At 40.6% G+C, this 26,102-nt stretch overlaps 1 protein-coding gene across 8 annotated transcripts in view; it reads left to right on the top strand.

Moving 5' to 3' along the window:
• The window catches only part of sh3gl2a (SH3 domain containing GRB2 like 2a, endophilin A1), a 110,066-nt gene extending 85,614 nt beyond the window's left edge, over positions 1–24,452 (top strand). Inside the window, exons 2-12 of one of the 8 annotated variants that reach the window (XM_020917762.2) lie at positions 5,673–5,741; positions 9,178–9,250; positions 9,352–9,495; positions 11,484–11,617; positions 11,716–11,874; positions 13,402–13,505; positions 13,620–13,735; positions 14,340–14,354; positions 14,490–14,501; positions 16,283–16,294; positions 20,846–24,452. In XM_020917762.2, coding sequence (XP_020773421.1) covers positions 5,673–5,741; positions 9,178–9,250; positions 9,352–9,495; positions 11,484–11,617; positions 11,716–11,874; positions 13,402–13,505; positions 13,620–13,735; positions 14,340–14,354; positions 14,490–14,501; positions 16,283–16,294; positions 20,846–21,042 — 1,035 coding nt within the window. In that variant the 3' untranslated portion in view covers positions 21,043–24,452. Of the gene's footprint in view, positions 1–5,672; positions 5,742–5,778; positions 6,202–9,177; positions 9,251–9,351; positions 9,496–11,483; positions 11,618–11,715; positions 11,875–13,401; positions 13,506–13,619; positions 13,736–14,339; positions 14,355–14,489; positions 14,502–16,282; positions 16,295–20,845 lie in introns of those variants that run through there. The other 7 variants (XM_055158210.1, XM_055158205.1, XM_055158206.1 and 4 more) reach the window with 7 other exon arrangements.
• The last annotated feature ends 1,650 nt before the right edge of the window (positions 24,453–26,102 follow it).

Raw genomic sequence — 26,102 nt, forward strand, 5'->3', positions numbered from 1 at the left:
GAGAGAGGGATACGGGGAGAGAGACGAGGAGGTATAGAGGGAGAGAGAGAGGGATACGGGGAGAGAGAGATGAGGAGGTATAGAGGGAGGGAAAGAGGGATACGGGGAGAGAGACGAGGAGGTATAGAGGGGGAGAGAGATGAGGAGGTATAGAGGGAGGGAGAGAGGGATACGGGGAGAGAGACGAGGAGGTATAGAGGGAGGGAGAGAGGGATACGGGGAGAGAGACGAGGAGGTATAGAGGGGGAGAGACGAGGAGGTATAGAGGGAGGGAGAGAGGGGATACGGGGAGAGAGACGAGGAGGTATAGAGGGAGGGAGAGAGGGATACGGGGAGAGAGACGAGGAGGTTATAGAGGGAGGGAGAGAGGGATAACGGGGAGAGAGACGAGGATAGGGGGGGAGGTATAAGAGGGAGGGAGAGAGGGGTACGGGGAGAGAGATGAGGAGGTATAGAGGGAGGGAGAGAGGGATACGGGGAGAGAGATGAGGAGGTATAGAGGGAGGGAGAGAGGGATACGGGGAGAGAGACGAGGAGGTATAGAGGGAGGGAGAGAGGGATACGGGGAGAGAGGGAGGGAGCCTGACCAGAGTACTGAGAGGACAGGAAGTCGCACGTGCTCTGAGGAGCAGGTCCCCGTTTCCATGGCGACAGGCCCCAGGGGAGGCGGAGCTGTGGTAGTGTTGGAGTAGAGTGCAGTAGAGTGCAGTACAGGTGGAGGTAATGACATGGACGACTCAAGTAATTGTGTAATGATGGACTTTTATACTGCATATGTAAAGGTCACACTGGCCTGTCATTCATCTGAGCTCCATTAAAGTCTAGGAACAATTACTACAAGTACTACTATTCTATAGGACCACCACTACTACAACTAGGCTGCTACTTGCTACTGTACTGTCCGTGCTTTGCGTCGCTGTCAGAATATGAATCTTTAGAAGTGGGATCAGGAACGACTCGGCTGGTTTATGACTCACGGGGAAGAAATCCTGAGCTCCTCTTACGCTGCACAAAACTGTCTTAAGACGGGTCTGACTCTGCCTCTGCCTGTCACTCATGTACTTTACTCCACACTTACATGTACTGTGATATTTCTGAAGTACCCCGCAGAGACGTGCAGCCCGGGAGAATTCTTAAACCGTTGTGACATTGCCTAAAAAAACACCCTCCTCCTCCTCTGCCTTGGGCTCCTGTCTGACCTTATTGTGTCAAAACGCTGCCCCCTCCAGGCTCATCATGGTACTGCAGGGTAGAGTCAGAAATACTGTATTATATTAAGACCGAGCAGAGATCAGGGCTGCAGAGTTTATTGAAATAGAACTGTGTTTTGATCGCTCTGACTGCACTTATTTTGATAGAAGATTGTCTTGTTGCACCTTTAGTTTTAATCTCTGCAAGTGTTTTTTTTTTTTTTTCATTTTATTTATTTATTTTTTTTTTTTGTTCAAATCCAAAATGGAGACAATAAAAAATGTATTTGGTCATGCCAGTCCTAAAACAATAAAACCGGTAAAATCTAAATAAAAGCAAAAACCATAACAATCATAAAATAGCAATAAATAAGTAAAATAAAATAAATAAAAGACTCAGAGGACCACACAACTCTTAAAAGCCAGAGAATAAAAGTGGGTTTTAAGACGAGACTTAAAACTCTCCCAAGTCGTTGTTTTGCAAATCTCAAGTCTTAAATCTTTGACCTCAAGTCTGAGTCGAGTCCCAAGTCAAAGACAAGAAAGTCCAAAAAAAAAAAAAAAAAAAGAGAGCAATACCTTTAAAATTAAGCTTTGAATTTGTAATAAATAGTAAAAGATGATGAGAAAATAATATTAGTTTAACTACAGGGACAAAAAATGTTTATTTAAAAATGGGAGAGGGGGAAAAAAAAGGAAGAAAGAGAGAGAAAAGGAATTTCAATTATAAATTGGCCAAAATATATCAATGTAAGGAGGGGGCCTAGCAGTGTGTTTTGTGTTTATGTTGCACTACGACATTACTTTTGTTTTATTTAACTAAATTTGTGTGATCAGGGGGAAATGGGGCAGGCTTTTTTTGTTGTTTTGTATTTGATGCTGTATGTTTTTGTGTTTTGTGTTGTTTTATATTGATTTTTGTAATTTGTTAAATGTTGATTATTGTATTTTGTTAAACGTTGGTTAAATGTTGTATTCTTCTATATCCTTAATACAATTTTTTTTTTTTAAAGACAGGCAAGTCCAAGTCGAGTCTCAAGTCACTCGAGTCACTGGCTAATAAGTCCAAGTCAAGTCCAAGTCATCTGCTTTGTGCTTCAATTCATTTCAAGTCTTTAAACCAAAACCGTACCAAATAATTTAGAAGACTTTTAAACTAAATTATACTTAAATAGTCTTGGTATGTGAGTATTTATATAAGAGCTGTAGAAATGCCATGTTTTCCTTTTTAAATGTCTTGACAAGAGTGTGAATTATTACAGTCAGAATAGAAAGAATTAAGATTTAAGAGCGTTTCACAACAGTTGTTTTGTTACAGTAAGACAGAGCACAAGCTGAAGTGTGTCTGACCTTTCCATACGTGAGCTCTGTATGTCACTGGAGCCTGAATCACTCTCTGTGTGTATGAATAATTAAAAAGCCAAGCAGCATGTCCAGTAAATCAGGCAGAGAGAGCGGGAGAGAGACTGTGACCAGGGCAAGTTCGTCTCCAGTCAATACAGACAGTAATAACATCTGTCCTCTGCTGGGAGCCCGAGGATTTATCTCGATACGTCGCATATATTTGCATTTAGTTCACATGGTTTATTCATTAGAAAGTAGCTTCTTTCATCTGAGGCGTACTGTATGTGTGGGTTTAAAGCTTATAAAATAGACAAAAAAACCTCTCCACATTCAGGACTAGTTTTGTAGTACTCGAAACGGGTCTTGAGACTGTTTTTTTACGGTCTTGGTCTGATCTTGGACTCAACCGCGTTTGAACTCAGTCTTGTCTTGGTCTTGAATTCGCTTGGACTCGGTCTTGTCTTGGTCTTGAAGGCGCTTGGACTCGGTCTTGTCTCGGTCTTGAAGGTTGCTTGGATTCGGTCTTGTCTCGGTCTTGAAGGTTGCTTGGACTCTGTCTTGTCTCGGTCTTGAAGGTTGCTTAGACTCGGTCTTGTTTCGGTCTTGAAGATGCTTGGACTAGGTCTTGTCTCGGTCTTGAAGGTTGCTTGGACTCGGTCTTGAAGGCGCTTGGACTCGGTCTTGTCTCGGTCTTGAAGGCAGTTGGACTCGGTCTTGTCTCGGTCTTGAAGGCGGTTGGACTCGGTCTTGTCTCGGTCTTGAAGGCGCTTGGACTCGGTCTTGTCTTGGTCTTGAAGGCGCTTGGACTCGGTCTTGTCTCGGTCTTGAAGGTTGCTTGGATTCAGACTTGTCTCGGTCTTGAAGGTTGCTTGGACTCTGTCTTGTCTCGGTCTTGAAGGCGCTTGGACTCGGTCTTGTCTCGGTCTTGAAGGTTGCTTAGACTCGGTCTTGTTTCGGTCTTGAAGGTGCTTGGACTAGGTCTTGTCTCGGTCTTGAAGGCGGTTGGACTCGGTCTTGAAGGCGGTTGGACTCGGTCTTGAAGGTGCTTGGACTCGGTCTTGTCTCGGTCTTGAAGGCAGTTGGACTCGGTCTTGTCTCGGTCTTGAAGGCGGTTGGACTCGGTCTTGAAGGCGGTTGGACTCGGTCTTGAAGGTGCTTGGACTCGGTCTTGTCTCGGTCTTGAAGGCAGTTGGACTCGGTCTTGTCTCGGTCTTGAAGGTGCTTGGACTCGGTCTTGTCTCGGTCTTGAAGGCGGTTGGACTCGGTCTTGTCTCGGTCTTGAAGGCGGTTGGACTCGGTCTTTGTCTCGGTCTTGAAGGCGGTTGGACTCGGTCTTGTCTCGGTCTTGAAGGTGCTTGGACTCGGTCTTGTCTCGGCCTTGAAGGCGGTTGGACTCGGTCTTGTCTCGGTCTTGAAGGTGCTTGGACCCGACCTTGTCTTGGTCTTGAAGGCGCTTGGATTCGGTCTTGTCACGGACTCGAGGTCTAACTCCATTATTAGCACAGGGGTGGGTAAACTACGGCCCGAGAGCCATATGCGGCCCTTAAATCTTTTTAATCCGGCCTGCCAAACTTTAATGATAATAATAATTTTCAGTGTTTTACAGGGACAACCTGGAATTTTCACTAGGAAATGAGGTCCTATGTCCAAAATTCCGGACTGTCCCTTTAAAAGTAATTTCAATAACAGTAAATACCGTGGGACTTGAAAGAATTATGAGATGGATTACCAAAAAACTCCATCCATCTGCTCCTGGTCTGGCCCTTTTGTCAAATTTAAAACCCTTTGTGGCCCATGAGTCAAAAGGTTTGCCCACCCCAGAGCTAGGAACTTGAAAAAAACAGGTTCAAAATTTCAACCCACTTTCTTCAGTTTTCTGTAAAGTGCCAGTGGAAGTTCTCTTAAAGAAGTTGTTCTCAAACTGTGGATGGCTTAAACGAACATTTCACACACAAAAAAAATTAGATAGATTTATAAAAATATTGATATGTGTGTGCCAAAATAACTGTAAAATACATATAAATATAGTCTCGATTTGGTCTCGATGGGCCGTAATCTTGGTCTTGTCTTGGTCTCAACTCTCAGAGGTCTTGTCTCAGTCTCGGACTTTAAAAGTCTTGGTCTTGTTTTGGTCTCAGCCATTAAAAGTCTTGGTCTTGTCTCGGTCTCAGCCTTTAAAAGTCTTGGTCTTGTCTCGGTCTTGGGCTTTAAAAGTCTTGGTCTTGTCTCGGTTTTGGGCTTTAAAAGTCTTGGTCTTGTCTCGGTTTCGGGCTTTAAAAGTCTTGGTCTTGTCTCGGTTTCGGGCTTTAAAAGTCTTGGTCTTGTCTTGGCCTCGGCCTTTAAAAGTCTTGGTCTTGTCTTGGTTTCGGCCTTTAAAAGTCTTGGTCTTGTCTCGGTCTCGGGCTTTAAAGGTCATGGTCTTTTCTCAGTCTTGGCCTTTAAAAGTCTTGGTCTTGTCTCGGCCTCTGCCTTTAAAAGTCTTGGTCTTGTCTCAGTCTCAGGACCCTGTCGTCTCGGACTGGTTTTGGTCTCGATTAGTGCGGTCTTGACAACACCACTACTCAGAACACAATGAAACCGAAAACACTGGGCAATAATTTGTGCATTCGTGATTCGTGCATGTTTGAACAATCTTTAATCGCTCATTTTCAAGACTCCACGTTGCAGATCAGTCCTTATTTTCACTTTCTCCGGTACACAACGCTCTGTACTTTGTTCTCCAGTTTTATTTACTTGATCAGTGATATGTGCAGGACATTTTGGTACAAATGAAAAAACTAAAATCTGCTTCTCGCGGATGTGCAAACATAATGATCCAGGGGTGTCGTAGATTATAACTATACAGCAGACACAAACACAATAGGTCTTCTTTAAATTGCTCTTGAACAAAGATGTCATAGATGTTGTTATTTAGCCTTGATGCTTATTTTAAACTAGTTATGTCAGTAATAAACCTGGCGTAGTTCAGTTTTGAGCAGGTTTAAATCTGCTGACAAAGTGAGCAAAATGTTTTCTCATGTGAAATCGTGCTGTGGAAACTTTAAGAGCCGCTGGTCTTGTATACAGTTTCTATCAGGAACATTGTGATTTGCATTACAGTGCATACATTTATACTTGTTTTTCTGTTTGTCTTTGCAGAAAGTGAGTGAGAAAGTGGGTGGCGCTGAAGGAACGAAACTCGATGTGGACTTCACTGAAATGGAAAAGGTAAGAAATACTATGAAGATATAATGTATAAATGTGTTTTTATGTTCAGTCATTATTATTATTATATGCAAAAGTTTTAGAACACCACGCTTTTTCCAGTTTTTTACAGTTTATTGTGTCATTGCAATAAGAAATCTGAGTTGAAAAATAAATCATGGAATCAATTTATAGACCAAAACATATTCTAAACTTTTGATTCATGAAAGTGTCCACCTTTGGTAGATGTAACAGCTGAACACACTCGTGGCTCGTTCGTTTTACAATAGAAATCAAATATTCTTCAGAAAGTTCTTCCCAAGTCGGTTGCAGAAGTTTCCATAAATGTGTGGCACTTGTAGGTTGTTTGGCTTTCACTCTTCTGTCCAGTTCATCCCAAACCAGCTCGATGGGGTTTAAGTCTGGACACTGTGCTGGACACTCCATGTTTTCAAGTTTTACCATCTTGTTCTTTTTTCCTGAGGTAGGTTTGGCAGAGCTTGGACTTGTGTTTTGTTTATCGTTTATCTTTTTTTAACCTCTGCTCTTCATTGAACTTGCAGGGACTTGATTGCAATAAATAACTGGAAAAATTAGGGTGTTGTAAAACTTTTGGTACGGTAGTGTACACAAGTTAAAACCAGGTTCAATTTGTCCATTTTAACTGATCATGGTCAAAGCTTCTATGTCACCCGTGCTCCCCAACGACAATAAATATTGCTCCATAAATATACAAAAGCATGATATAAAACTCTACACAAGTTGACAAACCTGATGTGATGTGCAGTAGTTTCATTAGTGAAATGCATGAGGATTGTACTGTCATAGTTCCCTAGAGGGGGAGTGATTTAGCACGGAGAGCATAAACATGTTAATACGTTGTTTTCAGTGAATATAACTTTTTCACAAGGGCGTAGGTTTGGTCTCAGCTTGGTGGTGACATTATCAGCTTACCACCTCTTTTTTCTTGATGATTCATTATAAGACAAGTTTAATTGAAGATGAAGCCAATTAAGTTCCTTTTGAAAAGTTTTTCAAAGTTTGGTGCAACGTCTTCACTCACGCCTGCTCAAGTCGCCATCTTCAGGTGCGGCCCTGTCCTGCCGCTTCCACAGTTTAGGCTCCTGGCTCCACTAATGACATCACTCTGTTACAGCCAAAGAAACAGCAGCAGGAGTAACCCTGTCGTCATATCACTGAATACATCTCAGAACGTCTGAAAAACAAAATGTGTACTAAAACGTGTTAAATTAATACTGTTGAGTTTGTTTTTATATTTTTGTTTATTATCATAAAATGGCAAATATTGGTAGGGACTATTTTATCTATGCCAAGTATTTGTTGTGAAATGTCCCCTCCCTATGCAAACTTATGCCCTTGGCTTCTATGTCACCCGTGCTTCTAAACAACAATAAATATTGCTCCATAAATACAAAAGCATGATATATACCTCACACAAAAACTTCACAAACCTGATGTGATCTGCAGTAGTTTCGTTAGCGAAATGCATGCAGACCATATTGTCATAGTTCTCTGGAGGGGGAGTGATTTAGCACGGAGAGCAAAAACATGTTAATACGTTGTTTTCAGTACAATAAAAGTTTACATGATGATCTAAATATGTTGTATATTAGTTAAAATGTAATAGTATAATTGACAATATACTTACAGTAGTGATTAAACTGCGTAGTGTCCATGTAGCTGTGTGAGACAAATCTTAGGGAGGATTCGAGACAAGAATAGGATGAGAACCGCTGTAAAATCGACAAAGGTAATGAAAGAAAAACACAGGAAAATATAAAATTGCATGTTTCTTCTCACACATTCGTGACGCCTCTGATAGCTGATTTTACCCGGTCACATGGCTCGTGCTTCGTCCGCTCAGAACAACATACTGTGCTCTTTCACTCTCTGGGCAATAACACATGTCAGGCTGTGGTGTGTATGTGTGTATGTGTGTGTGTTATCTGGTTCTATCACGTGGACTATTATGGTACACATCTGAGCTCATTTCACACTGGACATTACCAAGAAATACACTAAATATACCAGTCAAACGTTTGGACACACCTTCTCATTCAATGTTTTGTTTTTTTTATTTATGTTTACCACATTCTACATTTTGAATACATCAAATATGAAGCAAGATTTATCGAATTATGGAGCAAAAAAAAAGTGTTAATGCTGTGTTTTCATGTCAGGTTTAGGGAATTACAAAAGTGCAAACCAGGGATTAAAGAAAAGCGTCTCTGTTTTTAAAAATCCTAGACACATTTTGAGTTATTTTGAGCTACATTCCATCTGTGTCTATTGATAGTTTTGATGGCTTCAGTGAGAATCTACAGTGTGAATAATCATGGACATAAGAAATGATGAAACGTGTGTCCAAACATTTACTCTGTCACTTCCTTTTATTCTTAGTTTATTCATTTATTCAGTATTTTACCAGGTATTGTAAGATTTGTTTTTAAAGCTTTGACCTCATCCAGATTTACACCCCCATATGTGCTTTGAGGTCTGAGGGCCAGCTCCAGCTCGTGGGGTCTAAGACCAGGGAGGTTTTTAAGGCCGAACCCAAACTCTGGAACGCTCTGCTTTGACGAGTGTTTTAAGTCTCGTCTTAAGACCCAGTTTTATTCTGTGGCTTTTAATACTACATGATACCGGTCCTCTATGTCATTTATTTATTTATTCATCCATTTATTTATTAATTTATTATAATTTTTATGTATTTTTTATTTATTATATTTTTTCTAATTATTTTTTATAGTTTTATTTTTTTAATTTATTTAATTTATTCATGTATTTATTCATTCAGTTATTATAATTTTATGTATTTTTTTATTTATTATAATTTTTTCTAATAATTTTTTTATAGTTTTTTTTATTTTTATTTATTGTTTTATTTATTTGTTTATTTATTTTTAGTACTGCCTTTATTTACTGATTTTATTATTATTATTTTATCTATTGATTCTACTAGTTCTTTTTGTTTGGACCATAATTCTGGTGACTTTTTAAGGTGAAATGTTTTGCATTTTGTTTTTACAAGCACTTTGGAAACTGTTTTGTTTATAAAACGTGCTACACAAATAAAGTTGGATTGGATTGGAGGTAACTCAATTGAGAAGACCTTTTCATTTGCAGTAACGACGTGTCCAAGAGGCAGCATAAAACGGCACAAATACACAGTGAAACATTTGCAGATTTAGGATATAAAAGTGTTAAAAGGATGTGCACTTATTCTGTAAAATACTGAGTTTGGTTTGAGTTTTTAAAAGTAGACGGAGGTAAAAAAAAACAAAAAAAACAAGTCTGCAGTAGGTGGTTCCAGTCTGACTTCAGAAAACTGAAATGACTGCAATTGTGTCCTTTAGTTATTACCACATTCTGTGCCTTTACACCTTCTTTCTTCTCTTTTTTCTAAAGCCTTTGTGTTTTTCTGCATTGTCCTGAACAGAGAGTGGATGTTACATCTCGGGCAGTGTTGGACATCATGACTAAGACTACAGAGTATCTGCAGCCCAATCCAGGTAACAATACCATGTGATAAATAAATCATTTTCTAAAGATTTCAAATAAAGGCCACATACGATATATTAATATTAAATGAAATGACCTGTGACCCTGACAGCCACCAGAGCCAAGATGAGCATGATGAACTCCATGTCTCGTATGCGCGGTCAGGAGAAGGGCCCAGGCTACACGCAGACAGAGGCCATCCTGGGAGAGTCCATGCAGAAGTTTGGACGAGAGCTGGGAGACGAGTCCAGCTTCGGTGAGTCGTCCACACAACAAATTATGAACAAAACATCAATAAAGATTGAATAGATTTTTAATACAGCATGATTTACTATTAGTGTCAGAATACTAACATTTCAATACTAAAGAAAAGACTCACTGTGTGCACTCAATGCTACTGATTCTGATACCACAGTGAAAACAGAAAACACTCTTTAGAGCAGGAGTGTCCAAACTTTTTTCATCAAGGGCCACATATCTAAACACAGACGAAGCAGAGGGCCGATCAAGGGCCATAGACTGGTGCTTAATACAGTGAATAATTGAAATATGTGCAGGTTTAACACTTTAGAATGAGCCATCAGTCTTTATTTAAGCTAAGATCCTTTAAACCACACACAAAATATTAAATACTGGCTTTATCAAAGTAAATTTTTCATTGATGCAAGGTAATTTGGGCCAATTCTCCTGGAAGCCTTAGGGCCAAGAAAAATTTGTCTGAGGGCCAAATTTGGCCCATGGGCCATAGTTTGGACATGCCTGCTTTAGAGACACTTTTATTTTTAACATTAAATCATAGTACTTTTTTGTATATTACCATGTGGTGTTATATCTGTGTAATCTCTAAGGCTACGTTCAGACTAGAGGTCAGCGCAGGACAGAATTCTCAGTCCCAGTCCCGACTGGTCACCGCAGAGAATCGTAGTTTTCATTTCTGCTCCTGCCCGCAAATCCCACAAGGTGGGGACGTTGACTTACTTAAGCTCTATCAAACACGGAGAAGCGGAAAGGAACTGTCTAAAATGTGCGCGAGATTAGACCACATACGCAAATTTAGGTTGTTTAAAGTGTTTTTATTAACACCAAATAAAATATCCAGCACAAATGATGTATGATAGGCATACATCCATCATTATATTTTAATTTACACTCATATTTAGTTTACGGGACTGCAATTTATCATTCCACACGCCCGCACCCGCAATGAGCTTTCAAAATGTATCTTGCGCTGCATTGTTTTGCGTCAGGTGGAGTGCAGGACTCTAGTTCAGACTGCAGGGTTTAATGCTCAGTTCGAATTTTTGCAAGATCATTCGCATTTTCAGTTAAATGCGACTTGTGTGTGATCTCCAATGTGAACTTAAAACGCCCGCTCAGTGTTTACAGAAATAGCCTAAACATGAGCACCTGGAGATTTTAAAGTTGCTGTCGTACCAAAGCCAGAACATGTACAGATTATTTGTTTTAAGGAGAAGATTGAGAAGGAGAAGGACAAGGTTTATGGCCATGGCGTTTTGAGGCCTGAATACAACTATCCCCCAAATATTAATTAATTTGCTAAGCTCACTTTCGCTTCACTGATGAGACTCCGAGCCTTCAGAGCCTGAAAATTCTCTTGCATTGTTGTGGCTTTCTTCCAGTTTCCATCTACTTCAGCGCAGAATAGTGAGGATTGTTGCTTGTCGATGATCTGTAGGTGGGATGAATGCGACCTGGCCGTTCAGACTGAAGTCGCATGTCAAAAGATCAGATATCTATCGGTTTTAGGAGCACATATCCAAGAGGCCTGGGTCGCATGTGAAAAAATTTGATCTGTGTCGTTCATTAAAAGATCAGATAAAGGTCACATAGGGATGAAAAAATCAGATTTGGGTCACTTCCTGAACATAGCCTAAGTCGTTCAGGTACTGGGCACTCGCATCGCAACATCAGTCCTACACTGGATTCACAGCTGGAGCAGGTGCAGTCAGAGTGAGGTGTAATATTTCAAACTACGCCTCTGCAGCCAGATGTTTGTATTCTGCAACATCTGGACGTCATTAAGGCAGTAAAATAGCCACTGGAGCCAGGACAAACTAATTTTTATGTTTTATACCAGAAAGCTGCAGATGTACCTAGTTTGTGCTAAATTGCAAACCAAAAAGCACTAGGAACAGTAGGCAAAGCTATTCAAATGCATATACACAGTTTAATAGTTTGGTTTAGTTCCACTTTAACAACATTGTGGGTGCTTGTTGGTTCCAGGCCAGGCGCTGATCGACGCCGGGGAGGCCATGCGTGAGCTGGCCGAGGTAAAGGACGCCCTGGACATGGAGGTGAAGCAGAACTTCATCGACCCAATGCAGATCCTCCACGAAAAGGACCTCAAAGAAATCCAGGTACGGATTACCGCAGCGCTCAGTCATGTGATCCTAATACGAGCTGACATTTCAAAGCAAATGTCACATGAACATAATTATCTCCGCTCCTCTTATAGCACCACCTGAAGAAGATGGAGGGCCGTCGCCTGGATTTCGATTATAAGAAGAAGCGTCAGGGTAAAGTGACGGAGGACGAGATCAAAGCTGCTCTGGAGAAGTTCGACGACTCCAAGGAGATCGCTGAGCAGAGCATGTTCAACCTCCTGGAGAGTGATGTAAGTAGAGCAGCCAATAAAACTTTATTGATCCACAAGGGAAATGATCTGGACTCAGTAGCTCACACATTGCCAATATATTAACAAAGAACAAAACTTCAGCAATATATCACACTTCAAAATTTGTTAACATGACTATCCTTTCAATATTGGGGAGCACTCTTACTGTAGAAACTATGCTGTGAACAATTTAATTTGGATGCTGGAAATGCATTAGGAATGTGTGCAATAACTTTGGACCTCTGCAGACTGTAAAAAATCTGCTCTAATCCATTTCATCTTACTAATACATTTGAAACAGAAATATACACCAGTCAGTTATGTTCAGACTACACTCTACCCCTTTATCTGCGACACGTTAGTGCCATGTGAAACATCTGCAGTCTGAGGACCTCAGGGACTGACCTCCTGCTGGTGCCCAGAGTCAGGACTGAACATGGAGCATCAGCGTTTCAGTTTTATGCAGCTAAAACCTGGAACCATAGGTGGAGTTTGACTTTTGCGCTAGAAGTGCAAACATTTTAACATACGCACTAGATTCAAGATTTAAAGTGTGTATTGTCATGTGCACTTTACTGTCCACACCGCTGTGCATTATAACTATTCTGTGACATTACACAAAATAGTTACAGTATAATGCTGTTACACATAAAACAGGACTGTTCATAAGCCTCACATAAAACCAAACTACAGCATATTCACATGATCAGGGGTGTAAGGGGGTGGTACGCAGAGGTACGCTGTCAGAACTGAACCAGGTCTGAACCAGGTCTGAACCAGGTCTGCACCAGGTCTGCACCAGGTCTGCACCAGGACTGCACCAGGACTGCACCAGGACTGAACCAGGACTGAGTGTCGGGAAGGGCACTGTGGTAGAAAGGACCGGCGCAGAGCTTCGCGCCCCATGGGGCTAAGAGCAGCCATCGCCCGATCATGCTTTGTGGACACCCTGCTCCACGGGCTCAGGATTCTCCCTCTCTCTCTCTCTCAAGTCCAAGATTAGTCCTGGTTCAGTCTTTGTTCAGTCCTGTTTTAGTCTTGGTTCAGTCCTGGTTCAGTCCTTGTTCAATCCTTGTCAGCCTAGGATTCATATTTATTTCATACAATCTTTTAGTTTTATTGACATATTTAAAATATTAATACATTTTAAAAATGTAAATATTTTGTCTATAAATTTTCAGCCACTAGGGGGGGCACCACTAACCCCCCCTGACCTCCGCAAACTCCGCCTATGCCTGGAACAGCCATGAACATGTGACACGGGCCTCTGCTCTGACTATGTTTAAATCCAGACTCAAAACTGTTCTGTTTAGCTGCATATGACTGAAAGATTATTATTCTGATGATTATTTATGTTTTGATCTGTCTGTATTGTGATTTTAATGTCTTTATTAGTCTGTAAAGCACTTTGAATTACTTTGTGTACAAGTTGTGCTAGACCAGTTGCTAAACTTACCTTGTCTTGCCAAATAGATTGTAGTTGTTCCCTCTGGGAGTTGAACCCACAGCCTTTTGCTCTGTGTGCAGATAGAGCAGGTGAGTCAGCTGGCAGCTCTGGTCCACGCTCAGGTGCAGTACCACAGTCGTGCAGCTGAGATTCTCCAACAGCTGCAGAGCAAGATGGATGAACGGTAAACTTTAATAACCTCTTCTAACCTCACACACACACACACTCACAGACTTACATTCACATATGCCCTCGTGATCACGTGACCTACAGTGTTTGTCTGTCTCTGTCTCTGCAGGATAAGAGACACTTCTAATAAACCCCGTAAAGAGTTTACCCCCAAACCTCGCACTTCTCTGGACCTCGTCATTAGTGAGAACCACAACGGAGGAATCGGTGGTGCTCGCTCTCCAGGTGAGATCATTTTCTTTAAAAAAAAAAAACTCTCCTAAAATCTTTGGAATTGTTATTTTTGTATTTTGTATTTGTTTGCAAGTAAATTCTCAAATAATACCCATTCCTAAAAAGCTCAGAACCTCCAGAATTCCCACTGATACATGATTGGAGCATGTGCTGGTGTTTGAGTAAAGAGGAATCTGATCAGAAAGAGGCATTTTAGTTTTAAACCAACTGGATTTTAGGACTGAAACAGGCAATCCAAATGAGAGACTCATGTGGGGCTCATTCTGCTTTTCCATTTAGACACCAAAATAACCTGGCATCATTCCCAGTGTTCTTGTATTTAAAATTGGGTGACCAGATTTGGGGTTGTTGGTAATAAAATTGTGATGAGTGTGTAATTAAGGAAAATAGTTGCACTTGGTCCATTCATGATTTATTCATGATTTATCTGGGGTTATGTTTATGAAATTTTAAATGAAAATCTTACCCTGTTGTCCCTGTTAAGAATTTGAGAATTTATTTTGTTGATGAAGAATGTTAATGTCAATGTCAGGAAGCCCAAACTAACAAGCGTCCCTCTTCACTCTCTCCTGTCCTCTACCTGTTGGTTTTGCAGGTGCGCGGTCTCCAGGTGAGATGGGTCATATTTGTCCGTCTGTCCCTGTTTCTCCATTTCAACATTCGCTCCATGAATAATCAATCATTCATGACTTTAACTGACCTCTCCTACTCTCTCCCCCATCCCCATGTTCTTTGGTCTTTACAGCAAGGTCCCCAGGTGAGGCTAAGTGAATCCGGAAACATTTCAAATCTTCTCTTCATCGCCATTTTCCCGCTGCATCTCATGTGTTTGGACCATAGACTGTATAAAGAAATGGACTAAGGGAGTGTGACGTCAACCATTGTGTTTGATTTCAGTCAAATGAAGCTCACAAAGGACCCAAGTTCCATATTAGGGCTTTATTTACGGACAAAATTGTGAAATAAAATCACCAAGATCATGTAGGGTTTACATTTAAAAGGGGCTTTGTGTAACTTTTTTGTTGGAGGGTTCGGTGTTTTGTCAAAATGAGCTACCAGCCTAAATCAACAGTGATGTCTGTCGATTCACGCTGCCCTGTCATATAGATCTAATAAAGCCGAACCTCCCCAGTTTTACAACATATTTTTTTGGATTAGAGACGCGAGTTTGATGCTGCTTGCACACGGTGATCAAACTTTACACCTTAGTTATGTCAAATTTCAACTCATTTATATGAATCTGCGTTGGTAGTTCATTTGGACAGTTGTATTATGCTATCAAATTGGGCTCTGACTAAAGGTAGCACATATCGACAGGACAGTTTAGCCATTAAATAATGTTCCCACTGAATTACCAGTATTTACTCATATGAATGTGGGTACAGGTGACAAATCTTGACAGGCCTATATCTTCTCCCAAATAATGTATTCACTACATACAAAACCTTTTCCTTGGGTAGCTCAAATCGCCGGCTGAAACAGTGCTTGGAGGTCATGCGCAGTAGCGCTAGGTAGCTCAAGTTGACAGGCAGGCCATTTGGACAGGACTTCGGCACTTGCTTTTTTCGGGGCTCTTTTCAGGACAATATTTTCACGGTGTGCACAGTGTATGGGAGGAGGCGCAGTCCACGCAACATGGTTTAGTCCTGGTTAAATCCTGGTTTTGTCCTGGTTTTAGACCTGGTTTAGTCCTGGTTTAGTCCTGGTTTTAGTCCTGGTTTTAGTCCTGATTTTAGTCCTGATTTAGTCTTGGTTTTGTCCTGGTTTTAGACCTGGTTTAGTCCTGGTTTTAATCCTGGTTTAGTCTTGGTTTAGTCCTGGTGTTAGACCTGGGTTAGTCCTGATTTTAGACCTGGTTTAGACTTAGTTTAGACCTGGTTTTAGTCCTGATTTTAGTCCTAGTTTAGTCCTGGTTTTAGTTGTGGTTCAGAGGCGCGGCCCACGTGGAGTACATGAGAAGACTCTGTCCATGCGGCGTATGGAAAGGGGGTTCGTGTTTTCGCGGCCCAGTACCAAACGACCCACGGCCCAATACCGGTCTGCGGCCAGGGGGTTGGGGACCCCTGCAATATAGCTTAAATAAATAACCAATAAATAATAAATAACCAAGTTCATCGCACCAGCTCAATGAGACGACACTTTCACAGCTCAAAACACACATACGACTTGACGAAATAGAGATACTAAAAAGTGTTGGAAAACCAGCACGTCTAAATAGAGGCATGTTGAACTAGTGTGTCCATTTATTTACACAGTCTTTGGTCTGGGCTGGTCATTTCTCCCTAACAGAAAAAGCAAAATGCAGTCGCTGTCTGTGGAGGAAATGATGACACACAGATGACAGCAGAAGCATTTGCTGTTTCTGTTTTGCTGCATTCTTATTTGTCTAACATCGACTTTTCTCCACCGAACCCTCATTTCATTTTTCACCCTATTTCCGTTCATCATGATGTGGTTTTGTTTGCCATCAGTCCCCTAACAGAAGTGCTGAGACTGTGCCCAAATGACTAATGTGTGTTTCTCCTCTCCCCTTTGCAGCAAGATCCCCAGGTGAGCTAAAGTGACACAGGACCACGTCTCCATCACTCTTTTTACTTCTCTTAATAAACTGTGGTGGAAGTGTCTGACTTTGCAGTTCTGTTTGCGATGTGTTTTCAACCCAGTCTTTGAGATCACAGTGCAGTACAAAATAATGGATTGGATACTCACCGTGTGTTACTGTTATGAAGTGTTGATAGTTTGCGGCTGATGTCAACAATATTCCCTGTGGGTGTCATGCTAACTGTAGGCTCTGCTCTGTCTGAAGCGTTGTTAGACTTCAATCTGATGTTTGTTTTACTCGACTCAACTCAACTTTATTTTTAGAGCACTTTAAAAACGGGAGCGTGCCCATGTTCCCACTGCCCTGTGTTCCCTCATTTTTAAGTTTTGTTTTTCAAAATTAGGACCCACATTTCCTTTATCATCAATATGCGTCAGATTTTATCCCAAATATCCCAGATTTTCCCCAATTTGGTAATCACACCCAAAATTATCTAGCAGCAATTGAATACAGATGTAATGTAGAGGTCATAGTGCAAAGGATCCTAAGATGAAATAACTCTGAATCATCCCTTTAAATGTGGTATAAAATATAAATGACTTGACTCAGAGTTTAATTTTGAGAAAATTTTAGAAATAAGATTGGTAAGTGTTATTTTGACACCTGTGTCTTGTTAGATTCTACCTGGACGACTGACTCTTCACACATCTCGTAGCAAAAAGATGGCACAGGTGTCAAAATAAACTTTAAATTAATATTAAATTATTTTTATTATAATAATTTTTTTTTTTTTTTTTTTTTTTTTTAATTTTTGAAATTGAAAAGAACGAATAGTACACTGACCTTGGAACTACAAGAGTAGAGCTGATTTGGGCTGTTAAACAAGTTCCTTGCAAATAAAATTACACAAGCTGGCTTTTTTTTTTTTATCTTAAAACGTTTTTGACAGTGTCTGCTAAAGTCTGCATCGTGTCTCCATGGCAATTGCTGAACATTTCCCCATAGACATACACGAAAAACACCCACAGTGTGATATCACCGCAAAGTATCAATTGATGGTTTTCGGGTCCTAGACTGTGATGATGTCGAACTGTCAAATGGGGCAAGAGCCAGATTTACCTTTGCCATGAAATATATAAAAGATAAATTAAGTTATTTTAGTTACAACAACTAAAGAGCAAAACATATATAACAACAAAAATCTGCAAGTTAACTATATTCATTTTAGCTGCTCCCTCATCTGTGTTGATTATCATTGGCAAATCGAATCTCATCATCTGAAACCCAGTAATTACACTGTGCCCTCTGTGCCCTGTACCCTCTCTGACCTGCTTGGTAGACTCCACAAGGACAGACTTTTGTGTGTCACCAAATCAGTGAGAGGCATAGACTGTATATAGAAATGGACTAATGGGAAGTGAGCATGGGAGTATTTCCAGCTCCAGTTCATTTTTTTTGTAACTCCTGTTGTCAAGATCGTCATTTGGACTTTGTCAAAATCTTGGTTTTAACCCACTCTCGTGATCCTGGGCTTTTTATTCTGCTATTTTCTCAAAATTAAGATATGAACATTAATACCAACAAATCCAGTGCCTGCTTTCCTCAAGGTCAAGCTTTGGCAACAGGTTGATTGACAGCTTTTTTTTCTAAGATAAGGGAAGGGATGTTACCTTCAACAGCCTGATTGGCTCTTTGGTTTCATGCTTGGATTTCCAACTATGGCCCCTGGTTGGGCCACTATATCTGCTAGCCTCGATGAGCTTCGTTTAGTTGCAACCAAACGCTGTGGGTGACGTCACCCCCCCTCACTCCACTTCTATCATACAGTCTATGGTGACAAGTGAACTGGTTTGTATTGGAGTTTGTAAGGATGCACTAAAGTGAATCCTACCTGCCATACAAGAGACCACCAGTTCACCCAGAGGAATATAGACCTTTTTCACAAAGGCCAGAAGTGTCACGATGCAGGGTAAATGTCACTTACGTTGATGCTTTTCTATGGCAAAATATCTGTGGAAATGTCTTGCTTATTTTTCATCACCAAATCTTCATCCTAAAAGGTCGACAAAGGATAAACATGAAGAATTTATCCACAACTATCAAGGTAAAAAAGATGAAAAAGTAAAGGCGAACAACGATGACACATTAGTGAACTACTCCTGAGCAAAACTAACATTATGAATAAAACTTAAGTAACTTGTTAATTCAGGCTAATTCTACAATTAAAATCAATTTCATGATGTAGATATTGGCAAAGACAGAGAGATTTGTGCAGTTCTAATGCTACAGATGGTCACAGATTACATGTCTAGCATTTAAACGGCACAAATCCCATTGTCTATGCCAATATTTACATCATGAAATTGAGTTTTAAATAGGACTAGTAGTTCACTAGTCTCCATGTCCAGAGATGCTTGCCTCAAGTGGAGGAGTTCAAGTATCTCGGGGTCTTGTTCACGAATGAGGGGAGGACGGAGCATGAGATTGACAGGCGGATCGGTGCAGCATCTGCAGTGATGCGGTCGCTGTATCGGACCGTTGTGGTGAAGAGGGAGCTGAGCCGAAAGGCGAAGCTCTCGATTTACCGGTCAGTCTTCGTTCCTATTCTCACCTATGGTCATGAGCTCTGGGTAGTGACCGAAAGGACGAGATCACGGATACAAGCGCTTGAAATGAGTTTCCTCCGCAGGGTGGCTGGGCGCTCCCTTAGAGATAGGGTGAGGAGCTCAGTCACACAGGAGGAGCTTGGAGTAGAGCCGCTGCTCCTCCACGTCGAGAGGAGCCAGCTGAGGTGGCTCGGGCATCTGTTCCGGATGCCTCCTGGGCGTCTCCCTCAGGAGGTGTTCTGGGCATGTCCCACCTGAAGGAGGCCTTGGAAGACCCAGGACATGCTGGAGGGACAATGTCTCTCGGCTGGCCTGGGAACGCCTCGGGGTTCCCCCGGAGGAGCTGGAGGACGTGTCTGGGGTGAAGGAAGTCTGGGAGTCCCTGCTTAGACTGCTGCCCCCGTGACCCGAACCCCGGATAAGCGGAAGAAAATGGATGGATGGAGTAGTTCACTAATGTGTCATCGTTGTTCGTCTTTACGTTTTCGTATTTCTTACCTTGATAGTTGTGGATAAATTCTTCATGTTCCTCCTTTTTTGACCTTGTTGGGTGAAGATTTGGTGATGGGGCAGATTTATGAAGCTGGTGGACATTTCCACAGATTTTTTGCCATAGAAAACTGTTAACATAAGTGATATTTACCCTACATCGTGACACTTTTGGCCATTGTGAAAAAGCTCTATTGTACTATAACTATTGTAGATACAGACTTTATTTTTACTAAAGTTTTTGAGACTGGGTTGAAACGTTTCTACCTAACAGTTTTGTCTTCCTTTTTTCCGTCTTGTATCGCCGTTTATTTAATCCTGCTTTTGCTCAATGATATTTTTTGTCTCTCTTTTTGTACCTGTTGCGCTCGTCCCCTCCCTTGTAGCGCGGTCACCAGGTGAGCTTCCTCTAAGCTTAACAATCCGTGTATCATTCGTTCATTCGTTTTTCAATATAAAACCAAAAATAAGAAAACGAAAAAACAACAGTTTTCTTCGCTATTTGTCTCCAAAACCAAAATGAAAAAACGGATAACGATTCGTTTTTTCAGTTTTCGATTTTGTGTTTAAATGACGAATGGAAAAAACGGATAACGGCCGTTTCCCGTTTATGTGACTTCCGTGACTGCGATGCCGGACTTTTGCACCGGGTACGGACTGAACCGGGACTGATCCAGGTCCGAGACCAGACCGAGACCAGAGCGGGACTGAGACCGGGACAGAGCTGCTCTGGTCCTCCGCGCTCAAGAACCGCGGCTGGTTCCGAGGTGGTGCAAAGCCTCTGACTGACGCTTTCACACCAATGAAAATGAATCGAACTAAGAGCTTTTGGTTCAAATGGACCAGGTCCGGGACCAGACCGGGACCAAAGCGCTACTGAGACTAGGACCAGACCGGGACCAGAGCGGGCCTGAGACCGAGACCGAGACAAGACCAGGACCAGACCGGGACCAGACCGGAGGCTCAGAGCCCACGGCAGGGCCGGAGCTCGAAGCTGAGGCTCGGACCCTGTGGAGGCTCGGAGTCAAAGCTCGGAGTCCGCCCTGGTCCCGCTCTGGTCCCGGTCTGGTCCCAGTCTCAGTCCCGCTCTGGTCTCGGTCTGGTCTCGGACCTGGATCCGTCCTGATTCAGTCCGTACGCGGTGCAAAAGTTCGGCATCGCAGTCACGGAAGTCACGTAAACGGGAAACGGCCGTTATCCGTTTTTTCCATTCTTCATTTAAACACAAAATCGAAAACTGAAAAAACGAATCGTTATTCGTTTTTCATTTTGGTTTTGGAGACAAATAACGAAGAAAACGGTTGTTTTTTCGTTTTCTTATTTTTGGTTTTATATTGAAAAACGAATGAACGAATGATACACGGATTCTTAACTGTGATCTCACTCTGCATGCTCACTTCAATAGCACCACCCCGCTTTTCTTTGTTCAAAATGTTTTTAAAAAAATCATCACTTTTTGTGCAGTCCCGATGGACCAACCTTGCTGTCGCGCGCTGTACGACTTCGACCCGGAGAACGAGGGGGAGCTAGGGTTCAAAGAGGGCGACATCATCACGCTGACCAACAAGATCGACGAAAACTGGCTAGAAGGAATGCTGCACGGCAACTCCGGCTTCTTCCCCAACAACTACGTGGATGTGCTGGTTCCTCTTCCCAACTAAAGATCGCCGCTCTGCGCATCTCCTCTCTCCTGTCTCACCTTCTTTACGTAACATTCCTTTTAAACTCCCGTCACTCCTCTCTTTAGAAGGAGGCTCAACCCCGCCCGCAGCGAAGTCAGACGAGAAAACAGAGACAATTAAAAACAAAAAGCAATTGAGCTGTAAATCTTTTTTCGACGATGAAAATTTGTTGTTGTTGCTTAACCCCATGATCTACAGGTCTTCTATAGTCTCCATACGCTTCTGTCTGGGTTACATGAGTTTATCAAACGCACTGTACTTTGTGGAAAACCTTTTAGCGAACTTCTCTCACTAGCTCGCACAAGCCAGTCCATGTGTTTTTCCAACGGCATGAGATTTCGTTTTCATAATTTCACTTAATGGCAGACTTCACTCCTTTGATTTCCACCACAGATATACTTGTAAATACCAAAGTTACTTGCAAAAATCCGCGATGTCAAGCGAAAAACCTGCAATCTTACGAGCTATTGACAGGGGTGTACTCTAAAAATATTGTATTACATATCTGAGCCAGTGATTCGTGAAGTGGTTTGCAGCAAATTTAAAGTTTTATTAAGTAATGGTGCAAGATTAAGCAATTTTAAAAGTATCTGTCTGTGATAATAATAGGAATTTTTGGCGCTAAATGCCGCGATCCCCCCCTTAGCCTGGTTAGCATTTTGTAGCTTAGCTGTTATTAAGAATTTAGATGTAGCCTGAAATGGCAACTGACGGGAACAAGAGTGGAAAAGTTTTACAAATTAACGATGCAATTTAATCTTACACTATTTATTTTTTGTAAGAAGCTGCTGTTCACCTGTTACGTGTTGAAATCTGCACTCGTGAGAAGTATCGTGTGGGATAATATATCGAGGGCCATTGCTGCGGCCATATGGTCCTGAGACGCAGATGTTTCAAAATGAAATAGCTGACCATTCATGATTTAAAGGTGCATTGTGTAACTTTTCTGGTGGAAGGTGCGTGAAATGCTTTTCTCCATGGAGGTGTTGTCCCGCTCTCGACGTAAACATCGCTGGTTGAGCGGTCAGATCCACTGGCCCACAGGTTGGCGGTGCGATTCCAGCTATATAAAAGAATGAGAACTTCGCACATCAGTTACTAGAGACGGGTGCGACGGAGGAGACAGAGTAGCCCAAAGTCCTGCACACCGTCTTACTTGCAAAATGTGAGATTGTTTAGATTTATTCCCTGAGATTAAGAGACTCTTAATCAATTTGCAAGTAAGACGGTGTGCGGGACTTTTCTCCATGTTCTTGGTGCGATTCCAGCTCCCACAGATCAATGCTGTGGTTGTGTTCTTGGGCAAAACATTTAACCCCGCCTCCAGTGTCTGCACTGTAAATTCCTCTGGTCTGGCCAATATTTTAAAATTTACATCAGATTATTTTTTTTCAAATTTATTACCGTATTTTTATGACTATAAGTCACACCAGCCAAAAAAATGTGTAATGAAGAAGCAAAAAACAAATATTAGTCTCACCAGTCTATAAGTAGCACTTTTAAGGGGAAATTTATTTAATAAAATCAGAGACCAGGAACCGACATTTCATCTCAAAATGCAAGTTATAGTAAAAACAATAGAAGAGAGAACAACAGACTGTTAATGTCACATATGAACAGTTCTTCAGATAAACTATAACATAAACAACAGAACGGAACAAGTTTACCAAACTCTCCATCTCACTCCAAATCACAAAATCCATTCAATTCTTCTGAGCAACACCACGCAACTTTGGTTGTCACTGAAGTCCAGGCTTTTCGATCCATCCAGTGACTTCCAGGAAAGTTGCATGGTTTCTCAAGTTTCCTCAAGTTTCTCGCTCACTCCAAACTTTCTTTCTGCTGCTCGATTGCCTTTTTCTGCTGCATATTTCATTAATTGCAGTAGGACAGCGGCTTTTTCTGCAGGAGACATATGCAGAAAACTGATACACAAGGCTAGAGCGCCCTCTCGTGGCTGTGAGTCTAAAATTTTAAGTCACAGGACCACCTAAACCATGAAAAAAGTGTGACTTATAGTCCCAAAAATATGGTATCTACTTACTAGACTAGAGACTGCCTAATTCTAGTCTAGAGGTAGTTTATTTTAAGATAACCTGTCAAGTAAAATTATCTTGTTGCATTGACAGATAATTTCACTACTTTTAAGTCATTTTCTGATAGATTTAAGTGTTTATATCTTAAATTGTGGCCAGGCTTTTTTGCAGTGTGTGTACACTGGTGCGTGACTGGGTGAGTGGTTCCTTGATGTAAAGCACCGTGAAGGTGGAAAAGCGCTGTATAAAAAATCTGACCAGTGTTATTGCTTTGTCTGGAATGTTTCACAATATGGTATTAAACCTTTCTATCTTCATGAAACCCAAACCGGACCAAGTTACAGGTCAGATCTGTGCTCTGAACCAGAATGCTTGTTTTTCTAGGTATTTTTGAGCTATAAAACCACCTGTAGTTGAGTAAATGTAAAGTACAGCTGTTTAATGTCACACTATGGAACATTTCAGGTGGTGCAGTGACAAACATATCCATAAAAACAAGCAGGTGACGGACCCCTATAACCAAAAAGTTACACAGTGCAGCTTTAAAATGACATTATAGCAGATTAAAGTGAGGTAGGAGTTGACCGTTTTCGTTGTTTCTCATTACACATTTTCCGCAGCTTTCCGAGGACCGCATGACGGCAGCAATGGCAGCCTCTGTTTGATCTCTGTGCATTATTTACTGCTAAAAAATGACATTGCAAGTCTAAAGCTTCAGCGTCACGTGACAATGTTGAGTGTTTTGGGGTCTGGCTGTTTGTATGGGATTGCATAGTGTTACTTCTTACGGTATATATGCAGAAAACCTCTAACAATGGGGTGAAATAAGCTCAGTCTACTACTAACAACAATAACGACGGCTGGTAGGACATCCATTACGCATAGTTTTCGCTGGAAGCACAACTCGAAGCAGAGGTAATAATAATATCAGTAAGGTCAAAGGTTATGTTTTTTATGAAGCGGTACAATTCCTTCCTTTTTTTTTCTCATTTTTTTAAACATTTTTTGTGTATCTTTGCCCTCAATGAGGACTGTACAGCTTTTCTGTGGTTTTGTTTTCACCTTGTGTGTAGAGTCGCGCATCTACCGTAATGTATCTTATTTTTGTAAGTGTTACATATGAGTATTCACATATTAGATGTATATATAGACAGTGTATTATCCAGATACAATGTGAAAGGAGGGGTCTCTGTGCTGCACATGGTCGTCTTTGGGTTGTTCTGTTTATGTTTGAGTTTTGTTCAGTTCTTGCACTGGTTTTATCAGACTGTATGCTTGATGTAAAGATTCAAATGTGATAAGTCAATGTAATTTATTCAAATAAATATCAGGAAATGGTTCTAAATATAGAAATCCTTTGGTATCCATTTTCTTTTGGGCAGACTGTGGTTACAATAATAATATAATGATAACGACGACAAAGACTACACTACGACTACAACTACTACGATTATTACTACTATTTTTATTATTACTGCTACTACCATTACTACTACTACTACTACTACTACTATACTACTACTACTACTACTACTACTACTATCATTACTACTACTATTATTATTATTATTACTACTATTATTATTATTACTTACTATTATTATTATTATTACTACTACTACTACTACTACTACTACTACTACTATTATTACTTATTATTACTACTATATTATTATTATTACTACTATTATTACTACTACTACTACTACTACCATTACTACTATTACTACTACTACTACTATTATTATTATTATTATTATTACTACTATTATTATTACTACTACTATTATTACTACTATTATTATTACTATTATTATACTACTATTATTACTACTATTACTACTATTACTACTACTAATACTACTATTATTATTACTACTATAATTATTACTACTACTATTACTACTATTACTATACTACTATTATTACTACTATTATTATTATTACTACTATATTATTACTACTATATTATTACTACTATTACTACTACTATACTACTATATATTACTACTATTACTACTATATTATTACTATTATTATTTACTACTATTATATTACTACTAACTACCATTACTACTACTACTACTACTATACTACTACTACTATTATACTACTTACTATATTATTATATTATTACTACTACTACTATTATTATTATTATTACTACTATATATACTACTACTACTACTATTACTACTATTACTACTACCATTACTACTATTACTACTACTATTATTATTACTACTACTACTACTATTACTACTACTACTATTATTACTATTACTACTATTACTACTTACTTAGTAACTACTAGTAACTACTACTACTACGAGGGCTATTGTTCTTCGTCGTTTTTTTATTATTATAATTATTATTTTTTCCCTTGCAAACAATCTCAATTTTGAGGGCCTAAACGTCAATGAAAAGTCCCCAAACTGGACATCAGATCGGACAACAGATACAAAAGAGTCTCAAGAAGTGATTTTAAAGATGATAGTGATGGTGCAACTCTTATCTCCTCAGGCAGGTCGTTCCAAAGCCGAGGCGCCCGGACTGAAAAGGCTCCATCATCCACAGCCACAGGGACCTGACTGAGGGTCTAAGGCGCAGGAGAAGGGCTCGGCTCGTACTGGGTTAAAGTTCTGAAATGTAACTTGGCGCAAGATGTAAACGAGCTTTAAAAGTGATCAGTAAAATCTTAAAATCGATTCTAAAACACACTGGCAGCCAGTGAAGGGAAGTAAAACAGAAGTAATGTGTTGATGTTTTTTAAATAAACTAGAATGAAGCCGTCTCAGAACTGGTAAGTCAATAATAAATCTAAAAACAAGATGAATAACCTGATGTAAGTTTTAAAATTTTGGCCAGATCAGAGAAATTTGCAGTGTACAGAAAGGTCCATTATGCCATCAATGTTCATCAGAGTGATCACACACACACACAAAAGAGATCATGTCCTTCTCTCACACACACATACACAACCTCCTCTCTCAGACACACACA

This window comes from Boleophthalmus pectinirostris, unplaced genomic scaffold (genome assembly GCF_026225935.1).
Source record: "Boleophthalmus pectinirostris isolate CB_2022bp ecotype Guang Dong unplaced genomic scaffold, ASM2622593v1 HiC_scaffold_22, whole genome shotgun sequence".
In the NCBI taxonomy this organism is placed as follows: Eukaryota; Metazoa; Chordata; class Actinopteri; order Gobiiformes; family Gobiidae; genus Boleophthalmus; species Boleophthalmus pectinirostris.